This window comes from Protopterus annectens, chromosome 3.part1, assembly GCF_019279795.1.
Source record: "Protopterus annectens isolate FY-2018-M chromosome 3.part1, PAN1.0, whole genome shotgun sequence".
Lineage (NCBI taxonomy): Eukaryota > Metazoa > Chordata > Ceratodontiformes > Protopteridae > Protopterus > Protopterus annectens.
In genome coordinates this window covers 127,550,918-127,576,237 of record NC_056732.1, presented here as the reverse complement: position 1 = coordinate 127,576,237, position 25,320 = coordinate 127,550,918, and the positions used below count along the sequence as shown (strand labels likewise).

Here is a 25,320-nt window from a genome sequence, read left to right as displayed (position 1 = left end):
CCAGAACCATATAAATATATATATATATATATATATATATATATATATATATATATATATATATATATATATGTTTATTTATTCATAGGTTCACACATGTTTATAGGTTCATAGGTGTTTACTAGGCTAATGAGCACGAGCCTTTTTAACCCTAGCCATGCATTCCAAATCTGTTTTTTTTTTATTGACTGGGAAAATCCTACTGGGTATGAACCCATTTTCATCAGAGGCCTGGAGAGAAAAGCGCCACATGTAAAGTTTACAAGAATTATTACAATTATTTTTGCATGTGAGGAGAGTGTGTTGAGCAGATGGAAGGAGTACTTTGAGGGGCTGATTAAAGAAGAGAATGAGAGAGAGAAAATGTTGGATGATGTGGGGATAGTGAATCAGGAAGTGCAACGGATTAGCAAGGAGAAAGTAAGGACAGCTATGAACAAGATGAATGGAAAGGCTGTTGGTCCAGATGACATACCTATGGAAGCATGGAGCTGTTTAGGATAGATGGCGGTGCAATTTTTAACTAGATTATTTAAAGAAATCTTGGAAAATGAGAGGATGCCTGAGGAGTGGAGAAGTGTTTTGGTACCGATTTTTAAGAATTAGGGTGATGTGCAGAGCTGTATTAACTACAGAGGGATAAAATTGATCAGTCACAGCATGAAGTTATGGGAAAGAGTAGTGGAAGCTAGGTTAAGAAGGGAGGTGACTTTTAGTGAACAACAGTGTGGATGCCAGGAAAGAGCACTACAGATGTGATGTTTGCTCTGAGGGTGTTGATGGAGAAGTATAGGGAGGGTCGGGAGTTACACTGTGTCTTTGTGGACTTAGAGAAAGCATATGACAGGGTGCCTGAAGAGCAGTTGTGCTATTGTATGAGGAAATCGGGAGTGGCAGAGAAGTATGTAAGAGTGGTACAGGAAATGTACGATGGTAGTGTGACAGTGGTGAGGTCTGCGTTTTTTTTTTTTTTTTACATATGATTCAAAGTAGAAATAGAAAGCTTACATGATTAGTATGTGAAATGCTTTTCTGTAGTATTGCACTTATCCTCTTTGATTTTGGTTGAATGTTGCATATTTTTACATTGCTTCTTGTAGCTTCATGGGAGATATTATTTCTGTTGCATATACACTTGTTTATCTTAACTTGTATGTGTTTTGGCTGAAATCTAACTCTGGAGCTTTGACCAGAATTTAAGTGTTAGACTGGGTAGTAAGAAAAAAAAGTGTGTGCTTTCTGTGAAGTCTTTCTCTGTCACTGTCCAGCATGTCATTTTCAGATGTTCCCACAATTTCTTGCAGCTGCAGTGTCTTGGTATGAAGAATTTAAAAGGCTCTACGATACAATCCCTTGTGTTGAAGTGCAAACCTTGAAGGACCACCAGGATCAAGTGCTGCACCTCAGCTTCTCACACACAGGATACCTTTTTGCGTCTTGCTCCAAGGACTGTACAGTTAAGGTGAGAGAACTGCATTGTGATAAGAGGGCTTGCAGAATGAGCAGTAATTAAATGAAGCATGCTTGAGTGAGTACTCAAAATAATAAAAACAAAATGCTGTGTTAGAAAATAAATGAAATGTGAAGTTACTGATGTTTATCATATTGATCACTGTTGTAGTAGCCTTAGCTTTATGAGTTATATCCTGCCAAGCATATAACAGCCAGCCAGTTTCCAAAGCTTCAGTGTACCTTCCACACATCCAAACTGTCAGGCAGCTTGAATTGAGATGACTAAAATAACTGTTTTGGTGCCAGGCCCTTCAGAGGTTTACTGCCGCCGAAGAGTATGATCCTCTAAAGCTTTTGAGGATTGACTGTTGGCTTGTGCAGTTAGTTTGCTGCGCCATTGAGATCCATTCAATTATTTTTGTTGATCATGTTTACTTTTCTTCTCAGGAAAGTTATTTTAAAGCTAGGAGGTTTTGTTGTAACAAACTGTCATGAGACTGTATTGTACTCTTAAATGAAAGAAATGTTTTTTTTTTTTTTTTTTTCTGTGTAGAAATTGTTTATTTTACTTTTGGGGGCTGGCAAGTATTTTAAAAGTGCTTTTTATTGTGCGTTTGTGTGAAAAAGTGACTGTTAGATTGTTGATGGGTGTGGGAAGAAGTGTATGCTTTTGCAACTTTGATTTTCAGAATTTTGAATTGTCAGGTTCACATGTTAATGTTTATTTGACTAATTGTGAAGGTATGAGGAATGTTTGGTCTTGCATGCAAATTCTTCTTGTGAAGAAATCTACTTTAAATTATTTAATTTCTTCTATTCTGTTCACCACTCTCTGTTTACAGTGTGTATGACTCACTTTGTAATTCTTCCAGGGCTATAGCTTCTGGAACTGTTTTGAGGAGGTTTGCTTGACTGCATTCTCAGAACATCCCAAAAGGATCTGAATAATGACATTTTATTTTCTCTTTTGTATAGAGATTCACTTTTTGGTTCCTTTGCTGCTCAAAAAGTGTGATGAATGGGTAAAGTTAAATCAGTGAATCTCGCCACTATTTTCAGCCCTCCTTTTTCTAATTTTCTAAGGGATTATTTAACCCCTTATCCGATTTGGCATAATGGCAAGGGTGTCCCAAAAAGAATTCAATAATCCCCCAAACCAAGGACAGTAAGACGACTATTTAAGGGACTTTGTCCCCCACCCACCTTAGCAGCCCCTTTTCCCCTTACAGAAAGTCTGAATCACAATTTTTCTCTTTGGCAACAGAAGGTTTCAGGCAGATGGGTTCTGGAGATCATCCATCAAGATTATATATGGCAATGAGAGGATAGTCCTCCTTGCCAGGAGGTTAGTGTTCAGCCACCAGATGAGATCAGACTGTCTTATTTCCACCTGTCCTTCATTACATGCTGTTACAGGGAGTTATAGAAGCAGTTCCTCCTTACCAAGCTGGAAAATATTTTTTGTTCAAGGATGTTTTAGTGGCAAAGAAAGAAGATTCTTTGAGAGTAGTTCTGGATCTTTTTAGATCTGTTTGTGATGGTGCCTAACTTAAAAAAAATGATGCAATTTCACAGTGTGCTCCCTCTTCCTTATTCAAGTTTCCTGGTAACTGTAAGGTTTGTGTGTCTGGATCATGTCAGTTCTCTACTTTTACCATTTGAGCTATCCACTGCAGTAAGAGTATTTACCAAGTGGTTAGCTCCAATTCTAGCTCATTGCAGGCTACAGGGTATCCATTTTCTTTTTCCATATTTATGTGACTTGCTTTTTTGTGCAACATCATCTTTTTTTATGTCAGGAATTCCTCACTTGGGTGAGAGATCTTGTATACAAGCTAGGATTCCAAGAGAACATTCAATATTCCTTTTTGACTCCTCCACACAGTATTGTGATCCTGTGGTGTCCGATGGACTGCTTAGTTCAAAGAGCTTTTCTTCCACAGGAAAAAAATAGAAATAAATCTATTTCTAATGTTTGCCAGTTAGGCTCCAGTCATTGTGAGGCAGTACCATAGGATTTTGGGTCTCCTGGCATCTCTGATTCTCGTGATAACTCTAGCAAGACTCCACATGAGAATGATACGGTGGTATCTGAAGACTCTTTGTCCCAGCATCAACATCCCGTCTTTTCAAATCCAAGTGCTTAGGTTTGTCAGTATAAAAATTACTTGGTAGGGACAGCAAGTATCCCTAAATTTGGGACTTTGTTTGCTCTCTTTGTTTCAAAGCAGTCAGTCGTCTCAGACATCTCAGACTTTACTTGGGGATCAGTTTCTGGAGGTATAATAACGCAAAGTGTGTGGGACAACTAGGACACATGCAAATAAATATAAAAGAGCTGCTTGCCATGATCTAGACACTCAACTCTTTGAATCATCTTTGGTCCCCAGGACATCGTAAAGTTGTTTCAGACAATACCACATTCACGTGGTACCTCTTCAAGCAGGTGAGAACCTGGTCAATACCCCCTTTGCAGACTAGCCACATTAGCTTGGGATGTAGCTTCACAAAATAATCTGGCTGTACAAGCATCCTTCATTCTGTCAGATCAATATTCTGTGGCAGACCAGGATAGTGCAGACTCTGTCATTTGCAAAGTTGATCAGGTAGTCTTCCAAGATTTGATCCATCGGTGGGAGTTCTGTAGCAGATCCATTTGTCTCCTTTCTAAATTGGCTTTCAAGATTCTGCTGCAGTAGTCTTATGCTAGAAGACGGATGTCATTTCCTTTTTCTTTGACAAGAATGTTGTGTATGCTTTTCCCCCCTTACCACTGATCTCCAGAGTACTTTGAAAATTCAGAAGGAATCTCCAAGATCTTTGTGACGACTCCCTTTCTGGCCTAGCAACAGTGGTGCTACCTTCTTTTTGAAATGGCAGGGGCAGTTATCACATGCTTCCTCATAGAATGGATCTACTCCCACAAGATCAACTTCAACTGACTGCCTGAATGATAGGGTCTTATTTTCCTTTAGTTCGTTTATGGTGAATAAGTGATTCACACAGTTATACTTTCTGTAAAAATTATAGTCTAAATTTTGTAAGACTGTACTTCTTTTCATCTTTAGTTTTTTTCCCTCCCCCTTCAGCTGACCATCAGCTGCCATTACTACCTCTCCTTGTTCAGTGGGCCTGTCTCCATGGCCTCAACCTGATCCATGTCCAATGCCAATGAGGAGATTGAGGATGCTGGTACAGTGCCATACTGCTACTGGCAAGCATGCCCTAACTCCCTTGGACCCTGTAGCACCCTTGCAAGTTCCAAAATCATACCATCTGAAGATACATGGCATGCTTCACTCATGTAAACTTCCTACTAAGCGGCACACTACTTATGCAGTGAAAAGCTCCCAGGTTCATAAACTGCTTTATTGCAGTGAACCTAGGCTACCTCCCTCCCCCAGGATGAGTGAGCCAGTGTCATCTGTTCATGCCTATCCTCCCCAATGCATCCCTTTCTTCATTTGTGCCATTTGCCAAACGCAGATCATCTGGGGTTGCAGTACAGTATTTATCCTTCTGTGCCATGGGGCTTTCATCTTTAGTTATGGATTTTTGACAGTCATTTTTTTTCTTTCAAAATACTGAAGATCTATCCTCCTTATCATGGGATTTTTCAGCTGGTTGGATTTGTTGAATCTTGCTTCTGTTCCTGTTTGGCTGATGATCGTAATAATTCACTTCGTAACTTTGCTTTTTTTTTATACCCTCCTCTTTTTTTTTGCTTTGCTAATGCTCCCCTTTGCTGAAGTTCTTTGTGCTTTACTGTTGCAGTCATCACCTGTGGGTTATCCCTGCTGTGCTAGCCCTTGGCCGGCCTTTATACCAGAGTCAATGTTTTTCTGCGTCAGCTGCTGTCTCGCTTGTTGACTGATATCAGGTCGTCAGTGCTATAAAGCAAGGCAGCCGAGGCTATTACATCAGTCTTTCTTGCAGTGGAGCCCATAGCAGAAGCAGTTCGCAAGTGTGCCAGTCGGTCTTTACCAGACTTCTAATGACAGCTGAAAACGTCTAAAGCTAAGTACCCCATTGGGGATCCTTTTTTCTTGCACTAACTGATGTCCGAAAAGGTTAATTGTCTCACCTGTGGAAAGCAGATTCCACATAGAGACTTCCATTCATACTGCGCTGCTTGTTTAGGCCCAGACCATGACGTCCCCCATTGCCAGTTCTATGCCCTCTTTAACAGGAGAACCATTCGTCGGAGAGCTGCTATTGCAGACAGGTATTTTCGTCTTCCGTCTTGGCATTCCAAAATGGCATCTATCAGCCAACAATCTGTAGACATTCTGAAAAAACGTAGAGAGAAAGATAGAGACAGACCACACAAGGCTAAGCCTTCCGACGATGCTACTGCTAAACAGGTCAGTTCTCTGGAATTCAGTGAGGTGCTTTCATAGCCCCTGATGCCCAATATATCTGTGCAGGCCTCTATCAAGACCCTTTTGGAATTCGGTATGCCGCAGAAATCTTCTTCATCTTCTGAGCCTTTGGCGCTGTCTGCCTCGGTTTGGTCCGGAGCTGCAAAGCAGGCGCCATCTTCCGAGGAGGCCTTTTGCACTACCAATTCTAGACAAAAACAGGCATTTTCTCATCCAACTACCGTTTCTCTCAGACTGATAGATACTCTTAGGCCTAGAAGCCAGGCCACTCCTAGAAAATCTACCTCTAGCCACCATCTTACTCCTGCTCCACGACCCCAAGCCCAAATGCTTAAGATGGAGGATCTTATCTCCATTATCAGGAGCAGTTAGGCCACAACTTCTAAAAGGAAAAGACACCTTTCTCCTGACTGAAATAATGACAGAGCAGGATTCTGAGGAATCTGATTATTCAGATGTTAAAGAGGATCATCCTCTGACTACTTATGAGGATTCAGATGCGGAGGAATCCATTCCTTCTGCCTCCCCACCAGAAGACCTTTCCTTTGGGGAAACACTTCACACCCTCGGGTAGTATTTCCACTGGGAATCTCAGGAGTGTTCTCAGTCTAAGAAAAGACAGTTTCTAGATCTGCCCCAGCACAGACCCCTGGCCATTCCCCCATCTTAGAAGTGGAGGATGATGTTTTCCATGAATCCAGTTTAGCCCCTGATGGCTTCCCACCTGCTCCCAGTAAACCTGACCGGTATTAGAGTACTGGATTCTCACAAATACCTGTACAGAAATCCTGCTGCAGACCCAGAGGTCATTACACAGGGACGTAAAGGAGATAAGGCTAGTTCTGCAAAGAATCCTATTCCTTCTGACAAGGATTCCAGAGCTCTGGACAGATGGCTAAAAAAGTGTACACCTCTGCAACCTTTAGCTATAAGAGCACTCAACTGTCAGTTCCATATGTTTAAGTATCAACACACTTTGGAACTATTAAAGCAAAAGATTTCTACCATTCCTGACTGTGCCAATTTAAAAGAGTTAGCAGATTTACTGCACTCTACTTGTCAAGTGGCCAAAACACTCATTGCACTGTGGATATGACACCCTAGAAGCCTCAAGCAGGACAGCAGTGTCAGGATCCGTCATTAGGAGACATGCATGGTTGAAGGAACAACCTCTCCCTGATCATACCAAGTCTAAATTAATTGGTGCACTCTTGGATAAGGGACCGCTTGTTTGGAGTAAAAGCAGAAAAGGTGTTTAATAAGATGGAAGATAAAGCGAAATCTATGCAAACAGTAAAATATTTATTTCAGGTTCAACCTCCTAGGTTCCGCAGGACTTTTCCCTCTAAGCACTGGACCTTTCCTGCACCTAGCGGACAGGGGCAAGGTAAGCCCTGCAGGGACAAGACCACCCAGGCCCCTATCCCAGGAACAGCAGAGAACTAATTGGTGGATCGCTTCCGCCCCAAAAGGTAGGGTGTTCTAAGCCATCCTTCTATTTCAAAAACTCTCAGTGACTCCCTCTCCCCCTTCTTCCCGCTTTCCTCTCATCAAAAGCTAGGAGGAAGGCTCTCCCTCTGCAAAGAAAATTGGCTTTCTGTAACAAAGCACCAATGGGTCTTAAAGATCCTTTTCCAGGGATACAAGTTCTCTTTCAATGAACTCCCACTTCCAAGAGGGTACCCAGACTTACCTTCAAATCAGTGGGCAGAGGCATTGAAACAAGTCCAAACTCTCATATCCCAGGGGGTAGTAGAACCTGTCCCCGCAGATCAAGCAGGCAAAGGCTTTTATTCCAGACTATTCCTTGCTCCCAGAAAAGAGGGTACTTGGCGCCCCATCCTGGAGCTATCCATTCCCCAAATTCAGAATACTAACCTTGCAGCGGCTGTTGCCTATGCTGACACGAAGTGCCTGGTTAGTGACCCTAGACCTAAAAGATGCCTACCTCCACATCCCCATAAGGGAATCCTGCAGGAAATTCCTGTGCCTCAGAGCAGGCTCACAAGACTTTCAGTTCTCTGCGCTACCCTTTGGCTTATCTACTGCTCCCAGGGTATTCACAAAATGCTTGGCCCCAGCCGTAGCATTTTGCAGACAAATGTGCAGATTTACCCTTACCTGGACGACTGACTCATTCAGGCAGAGTGCAAAGAAAAGCTCCTCTGTCAAAACCCTCCTAACTTCCTTAGGGGTCACCATCAACAAGAAGAAATCAAAGCAAACACCCTCCAGGAAGATCATTTTTTTGGGAGCACTGCAGGACAAATCATCCAAAATGGCCCGCAGGACAAATCATCCCAAATGGCCTTCCTACCTCTCTACTTTACCCAGCTGGCTTCCCAAAGTCCCCTCACAGCGAGGAAGTTCCTGCAAGCCTGAGGGTACATGGTATCTTGCATTCTTCTAATTCCTCTGGCCAGGCTTCACATGAGAAAACTTCAGTGGTATTTAAAGAACCTTTGGTGTCAGCACTCTCTGCTTCTAGAGACCTCTCTCACTCTGATCCCCTGTATAAGGGCTGTGTTTCTCTGGTGGGCAGGAGCATGTGCCAAGAACAAGGGTCTTCCCTTCATTCTCTGCCCTACTGGGCAGACCATCACCACCAACACCTCAGACATTGTTTGGAGCACCCACCTAGCAGGCAGGTGCACCCAAGGTTTTTGGGATGCCCAGTACCTTCCCTTGCACATCAGCCAGAAGGATATGATGGCAGTACAAATGGCTCTGACATCCTTCAAACACCATCTCAGGCCAGGGGTTCTCCGTATCAAAACAGACAACGTCACAGTAATGTGGTACATCAACAAACAGGAAGGGACCCAATCATACAGTCTTTGCAGGCTAGCCATAAACCTCTGGCTGACAGCCTCCTCCATGGGATTACACCTAATAGCCCAATACCTACCAAGGATCAACAACACCCTGGCAGACCACTTAAGCAGAAACTTACTGGACCCCCACAAATGGCAGCTCCACAGGAAAATCTTTTTGCAAGTCACTTGAGTGGGGAACTCCGGAGGTGGATCTCTTTGCTTCGCACGTCAACCACCAGCTAAAAAAATTATAAAGCAGGGAGTATCACCACCTAGTGTGGAAGGTAGATGCCTTGACTGTCCCCTGGAATTCCCTCTTTGTGTACACATTCCCTCTTCTGCCTTATTCCCAAGGTACTGATCAAGATGAGGGAGTAGAGACCGAAGGCCATCCTCATTGCTCCAGATTGGCCCAGGCAAAATTGGTACCCCTTACTGCGCAGTCTGACATCAGACTCCCAGGCATCTTCCCCTGATCTCAGACCTCTTGACTCAGGTGGGGGGGGGTGCTGCACCCAGACTTGCAGACTCCCAAACTGTCAGCATGGCTAAAACTTTAAAAGCAAACAAGGGGCCCATGTTGATCAAACAGGTCCTAGACATTATCACAGAGGCCAGAAGGCCCAACACCAGAAAATCTTACGTAGGGAAATGGAAAAGATTCTGCTCCTGGAGCCCATCCAGAGGGGGCAGTTCCTCTCAACCTTCCACCCCTCTTATCCTGAACTGTCTAGCAGAGTTAGTCAATAGTGGGTTCTCCTTCCCTTCTGTTAAAATCCACACCTCAGCCATTTCAACTCGTTTTGATACACACCAGCCCCTGTTCTCACATCCTTTGATTAAGCAGTTCCTCAGAGGGGCTTCTAATATCAGACCTCCCAGAAGGCTACCCACGCCAGCCTGGGACCTGAATTATGTTTTGGAAAAACTAACCATCTGAAGTAGGAACTTCATTTGTCAGCAACCTTTGGGGTATCGGATCCGATCTCAGATCCAAGCCCGCAACTTATTTCACAGCTAATAGATCCGAGCTCCTAGCTCCTCCCCTTACCCATAAACCCCTGCTAACCCTGACTGACCTCAGATCTAGTTTGCCGCGCTTAGACTCAGCAGCTAGGTTATGAGCTCCTGCTCAGATAAGTGGTTTTGATTACTTATTACCTACAAATCTCCTTAAAGTGTGTGTGGTTAGGTTCTTTAGTGTTTAAAATCCTATATTTGTTTTTTGTGGTAAATTGTGTTCTCCTCCCCTCCCTTCGCTGGTTTGTAGTGTGTGTGTGCGCCCTTGTAAGTTGGGGCCTTACGTGTGAGTGTGTTTTTTTTTTTTTTTTTGTAGTCCAAAAAAAAAAAATGTCTGAGGCCCCAAAGTTGATTTTCTCCAAGTGCACCGAGTGTGGCCATAAGCTCTCACCAGCAGATGGCCACACTCGGTGTGTCCGGTGCCTTGGGGTTGAGCACCTATCCTCTGGTTGCGCGATTTGCGCTGCGTTCAACCCCAGGGCACTGAAGGACCGGAGGTCGAAGCTGATCCTGGCGGGACTTTTGCCCCCGGTGGCCTCCTCCCAGGCCTTGGTGGTGGCCACTCCTGCCTCTCTCCCCCAGGCCGGGACTCAAACTCCCGCTTCTGCGCCGGAGGAGGGGGAGGCCAGGAAGTAAAAGAAGAGGGAGAAGCACCACAAGTGGAGGGCCGAGGCCTCCGCGTCGGCCCCCCAGCTAAGCGGGCTTCTCCCTCTAGGTCTTCCAGGTCTAGGTCTCCTCCTTCTCGGACCCGGTCTCCATGCTTTTCACCGGGTCCCGAGGAGGGGGAGACCCGATCTCTGTCGAGGTCATCGAGGCGGCACTCCCGGCCTGCCCTCGGTGGCCTCGTCGAGATCAACACGCAGCTTGTCGGAAGCTGATTTAGACAGTGTGATGAGAAGGTTCATCCAGGCCCAAATGCAGATGGGAGTGCTCTTGCCTCCACCCCCTCTGTGGGGGGAGCTCAACACTCTATTTTGCCCCAATAGCTCCTTCTCCGACCCGCTTCCTGGGTTCGGAACGTTCGGAGCCGGGTCGGGTCGGCGCCAACAGTATCGGGTACTTCAGCACCGACTCTCCCCTCGAGCTTGCTGGATCCATCCTTGTCGGATCCAAGCTCTCAGAGCCGTGCCCTGAGCTTCGGATCAGGGGGGTTTAGTGTGCCTTCGGTTCCATCCAGGTTGGAACACACTGGCCTCTCGGATCCGTTGGTCTCGGTGCCGGCTCCGATCCGCCCTTCGGATCCGGGTGAGGGTCGGCTCTCGGATCCCACTGAGACCGGCTCTCCCTCGGCATTCAAGGTGGTGGAGAGGTCACTGTTGAGGGCATCCAGGCCCCCGCTACCTGCTACGGCTCCATCCCGCACTCCCTCTCGTTTGGGTCAGGCTTCCGTCACTCGGCCTCAGGGACAGCCTGCTTTGACGTCTCAGGTTGTTCCACTGGAACAGGACGTTGCTGGTGAGTCTTCCTCAGACAGCCCTCCCGAGGATGTCCCTCACAAGTGGAAGTGTAAGAGGAGGCACGTGGACTCCCCCGAGTCCTTAACAGAAGATACGGATTTGGATGAGGGGGAAGGCTCCCCAAGATGACCCCCCGAGGATGTCTCCTTCGGAGACCTCATGGAAATGCTTAGGATCGGGGGGGGTGGTCTGCCCCCAAGGCTTCCTCTGACGAATCAGTGTTCCTGGATGCGTTCGAAGCAGGCCAGTCTACCTCTTGGGTGTCTCCTCCGGCCGACCCCCTGGTGGACCTGATTACCACCAGGGTGTGGAAGGAGCCAGACACTGTGGAGCCAGTTCCCAAGCGCCCCGATAAGATTCTGAGCCCCCCTTCAGAGAGGTCCCATTGGAGCAAGGGTCCCCCCGTAGATGCCATGTTGGTGGCGGCAGCCACCAAGAGGGAATTAGCTCAGGAGAGCCCCTCTGTGCATCCACCGAGCAAAGGGTCCCACTCGATGGATCGCCTAGGGAAGCGGGTCTTTAGTTCAGCGACCTTCTCAGTAAGGTCCCTGAACTACATGGCAGATGTCATTAGGATGCAGCGAGACCTTATCAAAGAGTACGCTGCTTCCCCCCCGGAGTCCATGTCGGCGGAAGACAAGCAGTTGTATTCCACTCGCATGGCCACTCTGAGATCAATATCAAATACCTCTATGCGGCTTTTATCCCATGCCACAGAGGGAGCCGCTAGAGCCAGTGGAGCAGGCCTAGTCATGAGACGTCAGGCCTGGCTCCGACACTGTGACTTCGCGGAACCCTTCAAGGCGTCATTTGCGAATGCCCCTTTTGATGGTTCTGCCTTATTTGGCAAGACCGTTCGTGAGACTTTAGTCCAGAGCGAAAAGGACGGGAAGACGTCTGCCGTCGGAGTCCGCTTCTCTGCTCCCCAGAGGTCCTTCTCCAAGAACCAAAAGGGACAGAAGAAGATGTGGTTCCGGAAATCGCAACATTCCCAACCTGCTCCGGACAACCAGTCCTTCCGTGGCAGAGGAGGACAGGGAGGACGCCGCCCTAGAGGCAGAGGGGACCCGAAAAATTTTGGGTCCAGAGAATCCTTCTCTGATCGGCCCACGCAGCAACCCTGAGGGGTGGCCCGACTGCTCCACTGTGGAGGCAGTCGGGGGCGTTTCTCGAGGCACCTGGCAGATTGGGAGTCCATCACAACGGATCGCTGGGTGCTTTGTATCATATCCAGAGATTACCACATTCCCCTGTATCACGTCCCCAAAGTCAAAAACCTCCCCGATGTACCACCCGATCAGAGGGAGGTAGCAGCTGCAGAGTTTCAGCAGCTCCTAGAAAAAAGAGCCATCCAACCCGTCCCCCAGGCCAGTTCGGATTAGGGTTTTACTCCAGGTTCTTTTTGGTGCCAAAAAAGACGGGGGACTTGAGGCCAATTCTCGACCTTTCTTCTTTGAACCTGTTAGTAACCAAACAAAAATTCCGGATGGTCACCCTTCAATCCATCCTCTCCCTTCTGCGGGAGAACGACTGGATGTGCTCAGTATACCTCAAGGATGCATACTACCACATTCGGATGGACAGACGTTCCAGGAGGTTTCTCCGCTTCTGGCTGGGAGCCAGTCACTACCAGTTCAGGTCCTTCCCTTTGGTCTCACCACAGCCCACAGGGTGTTTACCAAAGTATTAGCAGTGATAGCGGCCCACCTGAGACCCCAGGGAATACAGGTTTTTCCATACCTGGACGACTGGCTCCTGACCGCCCCAACAAGGCATCTACTCTGCTCAGTCAGGGACTACTTCCTTCGACTTGCCCCCCAGCTGGGCATCACTATCAATATGGACAAGTCCTCTCTTGCACCGACCCAGGTGATAGAGTTCATAGGGGCCAAAGTAGACATGAGGTACCTTCTAGCATTCCTGACAGCGGAACGACTGCAAAGCCTGAGGCTTCATGTGCGGGCCATCCTCCAATTAGAAGCTCCACCGGCGGAGTTGGTCCTGAGGGCTCTAGGCTTCATGGCGGCGGCAATCACTCTTCTGCCGTTGGCTCGTCTCAACATGAGGGTCCTGCAGTGGACCCTTCAAGTCCATTGGTCCTTTCTACACTACCCCCTAAGCCATCCTATTCCCCTCAACAGGGCTTGCAGGAGCGCTCTCTTGTGGTGACTCCACTCCCCGGACCTCCATATGGGACGTCCCTTCTCCACGCCTCTCCCCCTCGCCACGGTGACCACGGACGCCTCTCTCCTCGGGTGGGGGGGGGCATTGCTCAGGCAGGACGGTCCAAGGCACGTGGAACGACACAGAGACCTCTTTTCATATCAGTGTTCTGGAGATGAGGGCGGTGCTCTTGGCGTTGCAGGCACTTCACAACCTTCTTCCTGTAGGAACTGTTGCGATACAGACGGACAACATGTCAGTTGTCTGGTACATCAACAAACAGGGGGGAACCAGGTCCTATCCTCTCTGTCGAGAGGCCATGAGAGTATGGGAATGGGCGATCTCCACCAACCGCTTTCTTATTGCAACGCACATTCCGGGACAGTCCAGCATACTAGCGGACAGACTCAGCCGCACCATCCTTTCACCTTACGAGTGGTGTCTCAATCCCCAGGTAGCGAAGCGGATTTTTGCCGTGTGGGGGAAACCCTGTTGCAATCTCTTCGCCTCTCCCTCAAATACGAAATGCAACAGCTACTTTGCTCTAATTCCCCCCTTCGGGGAATCCCCGAGAGATGCTCTGGTGCATGCTTGGCCTCCCGGTCTGCTTTATGCGTATCCTCCTCTACCCCTGATGCTGAAACTCATACAGAAATTCAGTTGGTTGGGGAGCAAAATGATCCTCATTGCCCCATTCTGGCCTCGTCAAACATGGTTCCCTTACCTGTGGTCTCACCTAGTGAGTCCTCCTTGGATTCTGGATCCCCTACCGGATCTAATATCTCACCCACTAGGTCTTCCGACCCTGAATTTGGACAGCCTAAAGCTGACAGCTTGGCTGCTCCAGTTCCACTCCTAGTCAGGACTCCCGGTATCTCTTCCCCAGTTAAAGCCATACTAGTAGCGGCACACAAACCTTCCACTAGGAGGGTCTATCGCAGTAAGTGGAAGCGTTTATCCATCTGGGCGGAGCATCATAATTTAGATCCCTTCACAGCACAGTTGCCGACTGTGTTGGAGTTCCTTGCAGGTCTTTTTCATCAGGGGGCTAGCTGCTCAACGGTCAAGGTTCAACTAGCAGCTATTTCTCATTATCATGTGGGACATGAATCAGGGCCTTTGATCACGGCAAAATTGTGCAAAACCTATCAAAGACATTGTACCCCCTTGGGATTTATCACTAGTCTTACAGGCCTTGACAGCTCCCCCTTTTGAACCTGCTGCTTCGGTTGATCTTAAGTACTTATCCTGGAAAACGGCATTCCTGGTCGCTATTACTTCAGCGAAAAGAGTTTCCGAGCTTCAGGCCCTTTATGTAAAACCCACGTACTTGGCCTTCCACCAGGATAGAGTATACCTCAGGACCAATCCCTCATTTCTTCCTAAGGTGGCCTCAGAGGCTAATATCAATCAATCTATTAACCTGCCTGTCTTCTTTCCTAAGTATCAAAACAAAGGAGAATACAAATTGCATTCGTTAGATGTGCACAGACAACTGCGCTTCTACATTCGTAGGACGGCTGGTCATAGACAATCTGACCAGTTGTTCATTTCCTTTGCCAAATTTAACTTAGGCAAATCTGTTTCTAAAGTCACTCTGTCACAATGGATATCACAGTGCATTCTCTTGGCCTACGAAAGTTCTGGAAGGCCCGCACCTCAGGCAGTACGTGCACATTCTACTCGTTCTATATATACCTCTGTTGCCTTTAGGTCTAGAGTTTTGTTGGGTGATATTTGCTCTGCAGCCACTTGGTCCTCATCCCATACTTTTATCAACCATTTTAAGCTGGATGTTATCTCTAGAGGGAGAGCATCCTTTGGCTCCGCAGTGCTTCGGAACATCCTTCCATGAAGGACGCCCAAGATCTAGGTAGCTGGGGACTCTGTCCCAAAGGTTGCTGACAAATGAAGTTCCTACTTCAGATTAAGAAGTTATGTACTCACTATAACGTTCCATCTGAGTAGGTATCTTCATTTGTCTGCAACCATCCCCCCCTCCTTCCCCCTGACCTTCGAATTTTAGTTCTGGATGTCCCTTCCTTAGTTCCTTCGGGACGTATCTAGCGTGTTAGCTGCTTATATATGGGCAAACTTGATCTGAGGTCAGTCAGGGTTAGCAGGGGGTTATGGGTAAGGGGAGGAGCTAGGAGCTCGGATCTATTAGCTGAGATATAAGTTGCCGGCTCGGATCCGATACCCCAAAGGTTGCAGACAAATGAAGATACCTACTCAGATGGAACGTTATGGTGAGTACATAACTTCTTATTACCACCATTCGAACCTGCTGCTTCAGCAGAACTAAAATACCAGTCCTGGAAGACTGCTTTCTTACTAGCTATCACCTCAGCCAGAAGGATTTCAGAACTTCAGGCACTGATGGCTAACCCCTACTTCGTGCCCAAGGTGGTATCTAATGTGACTCTCAACCAGGCCATACATCTACCCATCTTCTTCACTAACTCTCAAAAGAAGGGGGAAAGAATTCTGCACTCACTAGACGTGCACAGACAGCTCAGGAAAACGGACCAACTTCTTGTCAGCTTTGCCCCAGGGGCAGAGGGGAAGCCCATTTCCAAGCAAACAGTTTCCAAATGGATATCACACTTTGTCCATTTCTGCTACAGATTACATGGGAAACCACCCCCTAAGTCTGTTCGTACCCATTCCACTAAGGCAGCCTCCACTTCCACAGCATTCCTCAGAGGAGTTCTGTCCATACCTTTACTAAGCATTACCACCTACCTGTTTTCTCTAAGTCTAGGGCAGGGTTTGCCTCTGCAGTTCTGCAGGGCATGCTTTTACCCATGCCTTGGTCTCTGACTAATCCTTCCATTCCTCTCCTCTCCTCAGCTTTAGGAATCCTCCCACAGGTGATGACTGCAACAGTGAAACACTAAGAACATAGTACAGTTGTGTACACTTGCCATAAATGTAGATGTTCAAATGTATTCACTGTTGCAGTCCTGGTTTCCTCCCCTCCTTCCCCCTTATTTCTTTAGGGAGACATAAGCTTCTTACAGCGGCTTTTAGCCACCAGGACCATTTTACGATATTTCCTTGGGCTTCTGACTGTTTAGGGCAAGAAAAGCTGATGTAATGGTGTCGGCTGCCTTGCTTTATAGCACTGATGACCTGACGTCAATCAAGCGACAGCAGGTGATGCAGAAAAACGTTGACTCTGGTATTCGGGCCGGCCGAGGGCTACCATAGCAGGTATAACCCACTGGTAATGACTGCAACAGTGAATACACTTGAACATCTACATTTATGGTAAGTGTACACAACTGTACTTTTCGGCACCAAGTACTTCTAGTTGGCAATCCTCTAGGCTTCAGTATTCTCCATCCATTGATCCTTTTGCTGGGGAACTACCTGAGGTCATTTTGCTTAGATCCAGTTCTCTTTCAGTGTCCTCTATCTGTTAGAGACTGCTAGAGGAAAAAAATTTCATGGGTGAGAGGAGTTTCAGGCGTCCCCTCGGCAACTACCCCTTCAGGTGCCGAGCATTCTTTATCCCTTTCAGTAGTCCTCCAACCTCCTCTGAGGCATTGGAGCTTTCGGTTTCAAGTCGTCCGGCTTCAGCTGCATCAGCTCCAACAGTCTCCGTTACTTTAACACCATTTCATACTCCGTGTTCTTTGATGCTATCGGAACCTCCTGGAGCCGTATCTGCCCAGTCGCCTCCAAGAAGTAGAAGTCTATTTCAATTATTTCGAAGCAGTCTCTGCACCTTGGGGCTTCGGGTCAGGACATTCAGCACTGTTTTTTATCTCTGAGGCGGTCTCACTAGAGTGGAGAGTGACCACTGTTCTGAGACTGTCTGTTTTTGTTCTGGACTCTCTTCCCTCTTTGGGGGGGTGGGTGGTCAAGCCTTCAAAGCTATGGAGTGAGCCTTGGCTGCCTCAGCCACTCAATTAACCTTCCTCCTCGAGGTATATTTCTTCCTCGAGAACAGGTATCCAGCTTGCTCTTCCACTGGACAAGCAAGTGCTAAAACCTCATGATGCTCTGATACAGATTCTGTCGTCTTGTACTTCATCAGACCATCCCCTGGATGAGGTCCCACAGAAGAAAAAGTGGGAGAGGAAGCACTTAGCTTCCTTACAGGAATCCATCACCAAATATACTGGTTTTGATGAACAGGAAGGTTCCCCCATGATCCCCTGATGACATCTTGAAAAACTTAAAACAGGGGGTGAGTTGGAAGTCCCAAAACAATATACCTGTAGACTTCTAACACTCACACATCTACCTCTTGGATGACTCTGCTCGTTGATGAGCCTTTTCATTTTATTGATAAGAGGGTGTGGAAGGCCCCAACTCCATTGATACTATCCCTAGGAGGCCAGATCAGTAGATGCCATGGTCGTAGAAGCTGCCACGAAAAAGGAACTAGCTGCGGAAAGTTCTTCTTTCCATCCAGAGTCTCTGATGATGGATAGTTTTGGTAGCGAATTTGCACCTTATCGACCTTTGCCTTACATTCTTTGAAATTTCTGGCACTTTTCAACAAGCTTCAAAGGGATCTGGTCAAGGAGCTCTTGGATACCCTGGCAGGAGCTTTTTTTCGGAGAAGGCTCAATATAAGTTGCCTCTCAGTTAGCTACCATGGAGTTGGTGTCTAATTCTTCCATGCGGCTCCTTGATCATGCAACCAAAGAGACTACCAGAGCAGCAGGTTCAAACATAACCATAAGGAGATAGGCTTGGTTGCGACTTTGAACCATTCAAGTCTTCATCAAAGAAAGCACCCTTTGACGGATAATCCTTGTTTTGGACCTGGGGTTAGAGAAACTTCCAGGGTGGAGAAAGATGGAAACTTCTTTTCTGCTTTGTCTGTACATTTTTTTCCACTCCTCAAAGATCTTTTCTTGGGAATCAGAGAGTTGGTGGGAAAATGGGGTTCAAAAAATCCAAAGGGCCTTTTCAGGGCACACATGGTGGAAGTTCCCTTGGGGGCTGAGGGGGAACTCTGACAGAAGGCGCAGCTTATGCAGCAGAGGTGGTCCGCAAAATCACGGTTTCACAGTTTTTTTTCTGGAAAACCCTGTCAGCATTCCTGAATGGAGGACCGATTGCCTTCCTCTGGAGGCAGTCGGAGGTTGCTTTTCCCTGCACCAAAATGCCTGGTTAGAAATCACATCAGATACTTGGGTACAGAGAATTGTATCCAGAGGTTATTCAGGATTTCAGGAATGTGCCGGTGTTTTTAGTGCGAGTACACTGAGATCATCAGCCCATCAGAAAAATGTAATCAGCTGTTAAAAAAGGAGTTTCCTGACCCTTCACCATTTCCTCTAGTTTTGTCAGCTTTGGATGATTTGCATCTGTATCTTTATTTCTTCTGATAGCCAGCCTGCGTCCCCTAAAAAAGCAGATAGAATGTATAACATTTCTCAGTCTTTAAGTTTATACACTCTTCCCAAACCTGACCAAGCAGCTATAGCTTAAACAGTTAATTTCTGTCCTGTTCTTTCTAATAAGGATTGGAAAATTATTGACGGATACAGGGAAATATAGTGTATGCTTCTGCAACTTTGATTTTCAGAATTTTGAATTGTCAGGATCAGATGTTAATGTTTATTCTGATTAATTGTGAAAGTATGAGGAGTGTTTGTCTGCAGATGTTCTTCGTGTTTCACTATTACAGTCATTACATTTGGGTTATCTGCTTGCAGTAGCCCTCAGTTGGCCTGATTAACAAAGTCTTGGGTCCTGCATCGGATGTTGTCCCTTCTTCCATGAAGTCAGGTCGTCAGGGGTATAAAACATGCAGCTGACACCATTACACCAGTCTTTCTTGCCGTGTGGTGCCTGAAACAGAAGCATTTCGCAAGTGCCGGTCGGCTGACTCCTGAAATTTTCATTTTTAAGTTTCAGGACTGAAGTCTTCAACTAAAGCTAAGTACCCCATCGGGGAAACTTTTTTTCTTGCTCTTTACCGATGCCAGTAAAAGTTAACAATTGCATTACATTTGGAAAGCAAATACCTCACAAAGATTTTCATTCATACTGTATTCCTTGCCTGGGCCCTGACCACGATGTACCTTGCTGTCAGTTTTGTGCTTTATTTAATCAGCGCACTGTCCGTCGTCTGTATATTTTTGCCTCTAAATATTTCGGTTCTTGGTTTAATTATCCAGAAATGTCGTCAGTTAGCCATCCGACTACTGGGATTCTGAAAAAAATGCAAAGATAAAGACAGAGACAGACCGCCTAGGTCCAAAGCTGCCGACAATGCTTCTCCTAAGCCAGTCGCCTGTTCGCCGGTACTCAGTGAGGTGCTTTTGCAGCCCCTGATACCCGCTACTTCTGATTCGCAGGCCTCTACTGAGACCAATTCGGAGGTATGCTGCAAGATGCTTCAACTGTGGAACCTGCGGATGTCTCTACCTTGGATGGGTCCGGTGCCGCTGTGCAGGCACCGGCTTCTGAGGGTGTGTTCAGGCCTATGGACTTGCATATTAAACAGATGCCTCCTTCTTCATTTAGGCCTAAATCTCGAATCATGCCTAAGAAACAGACGTCCAGGCCGCATGCTCAGGCCTCTATGCCTAAAAAACAAATGATAAGAATGGCTGAAGATCTTATAACTTTAAGCAGGGGAAGCCAACCTCCCCCTTCTAAGAGACCTAGGATTGAAGTTGTTTATGTATCTTCTGACCAGGATTCTGATTTTTCTGATGATCTGGATTTGCCCTTATCTACTTATGAGGGTTCTGATGCAGAGGATTCTATTCCCTCTGCTTCCCCTACAGAGGATTTTTCTTTTGGTGAAACCTTACATACTCTAAGGGAGCATTTCCACTGAGAAAGCCAGGATTTTTCTGATTCAAAAAAAAGGCTTAGGGATTTCTTACTCCTGCCTCAGCATAGGCCTTTAGCTATACCTCCTGTACTAGACATTGTTGATAATGCCTTTTCGGAATCTAGTTTGGCCCCTGATTCTTTGCCTCCTGCTCCCAGAAAACCTGACCGATATTACAGGTTTCCTGATTCACACAAGTTTCTTTTTAAAAATCCTGTTATATATATCTTGCAGGGCTGCTGTTACTGGGTCTGTGCTCAGAAGGCATGCTTGGCTTAAGGAGCAGTCTTTGCCTGATCATGTTAAAGCTACATTTGTTGGATTCTCCCTTAAATCAGGATCACCTGTTTGGCAACAAAGCTGAGGAAGTTCTTAAAAAGATGAAAGATAAAGCTAAATCTATGCAAACTGTTAAAGATTTCTTGCAAGTGCAGCCTCCTAGATTTAGTAGGCATTGGCCCTCAAAAAATTGGTCCTTTTCTGCCTCTTCCAGGACTTCTCAGTTCAAACCCAGAACCAGCACAACACCCAGGCTTCAGTCCCAGGGTATGCACAGAACTAAGTGGTGGGAGGCTCCCACTTCTAAATCAGGGAGTAGTAAGACTCTCCCCCTATGGTAAGCTGTCTCATTGACTTGATTTTAAAACTTCCAAGCACTTCTCAACTGACTTCTCCTTTAGGGAGAAGATTGCTCTGCAAGCAAAAAACTGGGAACTCATTACCCAGGACAAATGGGTTTTACACACAGTTTCCCAAGGATACAGATTTCACTTCCACACATTACCAACCCCAAACAGTTGGCCAGATGTACCCCCAAATCAGTGGGCAGAGGCTCAAAAGCAAGTACTCTGTCTCTTAAGATTAAAGGTTATTCAGACTGTCCCAGAAGAGGAAAAGGGGCAAGGTTTCTACTCAAGACTTTTCCTGGTACCCAGAAAAGAGAACTCATGGCATCCTATCCTGGACCTCTCTATCCTAAACACCTTTTTGGTGATTCCAAAATTCAAGATGCTAACTCTTCACCAGTTGCTTCCCATGATGCCTGATTGGCAACACTGGATTTAAAGGAAGCCTACCTGCACATCCCAATCGGGGAATCTTGCAGAAGATACCTATGCTTCAAAGCAGGCTGCTATCAGGTGTTCATCTTGTTTCACTGTTGCAATCATCACTGTAGGGTTCTTCCTGCCGGCAGGCAGCCCTCGGTTGGCCAGAATCCCAAAGTCTGGGTCCAGCGTCGGCTGTTCAGTCATGCTCCCTGACGTCAGAGTGCTAGGAGTACAAAGCTGGCAGCCGACGCCATGTTCTCCAGTCTTTCTTGCCGTGCGGTGAAAGCAGTTCGCAAGTGCCGGTCGGCTGACTCCTGATATTTTTTCATGCTTCAGTCCGAAGATTTACTACTTCTCAAACCAAGTACCCCGTTGGGGTAACTTTTTTCTTGCTCCAATCCGATGTCAGAAAAAGTTAATAATTGCATTTCTTGTGGGAAGCAAATACCTCATAAGGATTTCCATTCCTATTGTATTCCTTGTTTAGGCCCTGACCACGACGTAGCTAGTTGTCGGTTTTGTGCTAGATTTAACCAACGTACTATTAAGTGAAGGTACGATTTTGCTTTTCACTACTTTGTTAGGCGATTTAATTATAAAATGTCGTCGGACACGCTTCCGACTACCGGAGTTCACAAACAACGCAAGGATAAGGACAGGCCTCCGAGGTCCAAATCAGATTACGTTTTACAAGCAGAACCAGCTTCAGGTTCGGCCATCGTCAGTGAGGTGCTTTCGCAGCCCCTGTCGTCGGCCATTTCAGAACCGATTGCCGAAACGGACTCCCACGAGGAGCCTTCTAGGCCTGTGAGCACTCAGGTTGCATGATCTTCGGACAATGCTCCCTCGGATGGGTCCGGAGCTGCTGTGCAGGTACCGGCTTCTGAGGGGGGTTTCAGGCCTACACAGCTTGTGATAAAGGCAAAGCCAAAGACAAGGACTCCTTCTAAATCTAAGACACCAGCCCAGGCCTCTTCTGATCTGGGACCCAAATCTCAGAAACAGCTACTTAAAATGGCGGAGGACTTTATAACCATGATTAGGGGTTCACATCTCCCTCCAGACAAAAGGCCAAGGCAAGATGTGGATTATGAATCTTCTGATCAGGCATCTATTTCATCAGTGTCTTCCTCTGAACAGGAATATACTTTCCCTCCTTATGAGGATTCTGATGCTGAGGAATCCGTTCCTTCAGCCTCTCCCCCTGAAGATTTTTCTTTTGGGGAAACTTTACATGACATGAGGGAACATTTCCACTGGGAGGGACAGGAGTACTAGGAATCTAAGAGAAGACTTAGGGATTTCCTTCTTCCCCAGCATAGACCCCTGGCTATTCCTCCTGTTTTGGATATTGTGGATGATGCCTTTTCTGAGGCTAATTTAACTCCTGACTCCTTTCCTCCAGCTCCAGCTAAGCCCGACGAATATTACAGGGTCCCAGACTCCCACCAGTTTCTTTACAAAAATCCTTCTGCTGACCCAGAAACCATTTCTCAGGGTCCTAAGGGGGTTAAGGCCGCTTCTGCTAAAAACCCTATTCCGACAGATAAAGATTCTAGAGCTTTGGAGAGATGGGGTAAAAAAGTGTACACTTCAGCTACTTTATCTATTAGAGCTTTAAATTGCCAATTCCATATGCTACAATATCAGCAATTTCTACTGTCTGTTATGAAACAAAAGCTAAGTACCATTGCTGCATATGCAGATAATAAGGAATTACAGGATTTGATGCATGCCACTGAACAAGTGGGGAAGCATGGTTTACACTGTGGTTTTGATGTCTTGGAGGCTTCTTGCAGGGCGGCTGCCTCTGGCACAGTTATTAGAAGGCATGCCTGGTTAAAGGAACAAAACCTACCTGATCAAGTGAAAGCAAAGTTACTGGATGCTCCTGTTCAGCATAATGTTCTCTTTGGGTCTAAGGCTGAAGAGGTGGTAAAGAAAATGGAGGATAAGGCAAAATCTATGCAAACAGTTTTAAGGATTTCTTACAAGTTCAGCCTCCAAGATTTAGCAGAAATTGGCCAACTAAAAATTGGTCCTTTCCCAGCTTGGACAGGCCTCAGAGGGGTAGATGTAGGCACTCCAGAAGGAGGGCCCAAGCACAAAACTCTTACAGACCTAGGCAGTGGAGTGCTTCCACCCCCAGAGGTGGAGAGGACAGACCTCAGTCTTATAGAAAACAGGCTCAATGACTCCCCCTGCTTGGCTCCAGGCACTTCTCGCCTGGAAGCTCCTATAGGGGGAAAACTCTCTCATTTTCAACAAAATTGGACTTGCATAACCCAAGACAAGTGGGTTCTGGATGTGGTTTCAAGAGGTTACAAATTCCACTTTCATACCTTGCCAAGACCAAATGGATGGCCAGACCTACCGAAACACCAATGGTCAGAGGCATTAAACCAGGTGGGATCCCTCATGGATATGAGGGCAATAGAACTGGTTCCACAGTCAGAGACGGGGCAAGGCTTTTACTCAAGGATCTTTCTAGTGCCCAGAAAACAAAATTCTTGGAGACCCATCCTGGATCTGTCAGTCTTAAACACCTTCCTGGAGATTCCAAAGTTCAAGATGCTTACTCTGCAGCAGCTCCTGCCAATGTTGAGCAAAAATGCATGGATGGTGACATTAGATTTAAAGGAGGCTTACCTACACATCCCTATCAGACAGGAGTGCAGAAAATACCTCGGGTTCAAGGCCGGCTCGAAGCATTACCAATTCTCTGCGCTGCCCTTTGGCTTGTCTCCTGCACCCAGGGTCTTCATCAAGTGCCTGGCACTAGTAGTGGCTTATTGCAGCCTCAAGGGAATTCAAATTTACCCTTATCTGGATGACTGCCTTATTCAAGCAGACAGCAAGGATGTCTTACTACAGCATCTGAAATGTGTTCAAAATCTTCTAAACTACCTAGGATTCACTGTGAACATAAAGTCAAATTTGACACCCACACAACGGATAACTTTCCTGGGTGCTCTTTTAGACACAACCACCAGATGGCATTCCTGACATCCGAAAAACAACTACAGCTGGCCTCAACTTTCAAAACCTTGGCGTCAATGACACAACTAACTGCAAGGAGATTCCTGCAGGCTTTGGGTTACATGGCCTCCTGCATCCTTCTCATACCAAATGCAAGACTACATATGAGAAAAATACAATGGTACCTAAAAAGTGTATGGTCTCAGCATTACCACAGTCTAGACACGCAGATTTCTGTCTTGCCTTGCCTACAAAAGGAATTCCATTGGTGGACCACGGCATGTCTTCACAACAAAGGGAAAGCATTCAGTCTACATCCAGCCAGCCAAGTGTTAACCACGGACACCTCGGATTACGCTTGGGGAGCCCACCTGCAGGGGAAAGGTCTGCAGGGTGTTTGGACAGAGGATCAGAAGCACCTACATATCAATTTAAAAGAGATGTTAGCTGTACAAAATGCCCTCTTTGCTTTCAGGGACCTTCTACAACCAGGACAACTACTGATACAGACAGACAACACCACAGTTATGTGGTACATAAACAAGCAAGGGGGTTCACACTCCTACCCCCTTTGCAGACTAGCCATGACTCTATGGAACACAGCTCTAGCTTGCAAAGTGAATCTACAAGCTCAGTTCCTGCCAGGGAAACAAAATATTCTGGCAGACAGCCTGAGCAGGAACCTGTCAGACCCACACGAGTGGATGCTAGACACCAAAATATTCAAGATGATTACAGAAGCCTGGGGATGCCTGGACATAGATCTATTTGCATCCCCCTTCAACCACCAGTTACAAATTTTTTGCACAAGGACATTCCACAAACTAGCATGGAAAGTGGATGCACTATCATTCAATTGGAGAAACATCTCGGGGTATGCCTTTCCGCCACTACCTCTTCTTCCACGGGTGTTATTAAAGATCAAGCAGGACAAGCCCAAGATGATGATTTTACTGGCCCCAAATTGGCCTCGTCAATTTTGGTACTCAACACTGATGAATCTATCCCACGAGCCACCTTGGATTTTGCCTCAGATTCCAAATCTTTTGTCCCAACACCAGGGCCAGGTTCTGCACTCTCATGTCAAAACTCTCAGCCTGGCGAATTCAGGGTCTATGATTAATCCTCTTCTTCCCAAACAGGTCATGGATGTCATCTTAGAAGCCAGACTGCCTAGCACTAGAAAATCTT

The 25,320-nt window shown here is 46.5% G+C and overlaps 1 protein-coding gene across 5 annotated transcripts in view; it reads left to right on the top strand.

The window, feature by feature from the left end:
- The window catches only part of FBXW5 (F-box and WD repeat domain containing 5), a 1,165,047-nt gene that overhangs the window by 258,574 nt on the left and 881,153 nt on the right, over positions 1 to 25,320 (top strand). For all 5 annotated transcript variants that reach the window (XM_044066651.1, XM_044066649.1, XM_044066650.1 and 2 more), the window contains one exon: positions 1,305 to 1,462. In XM_044066651.1, coding sequence (XP_043922586.1) covers positions 1,305 to 1,462 — 158 coding nt within the window. The remainder of the gene's footprint in view (positions 1 to 1,304; positions 1,463 to 25,320) is intronic.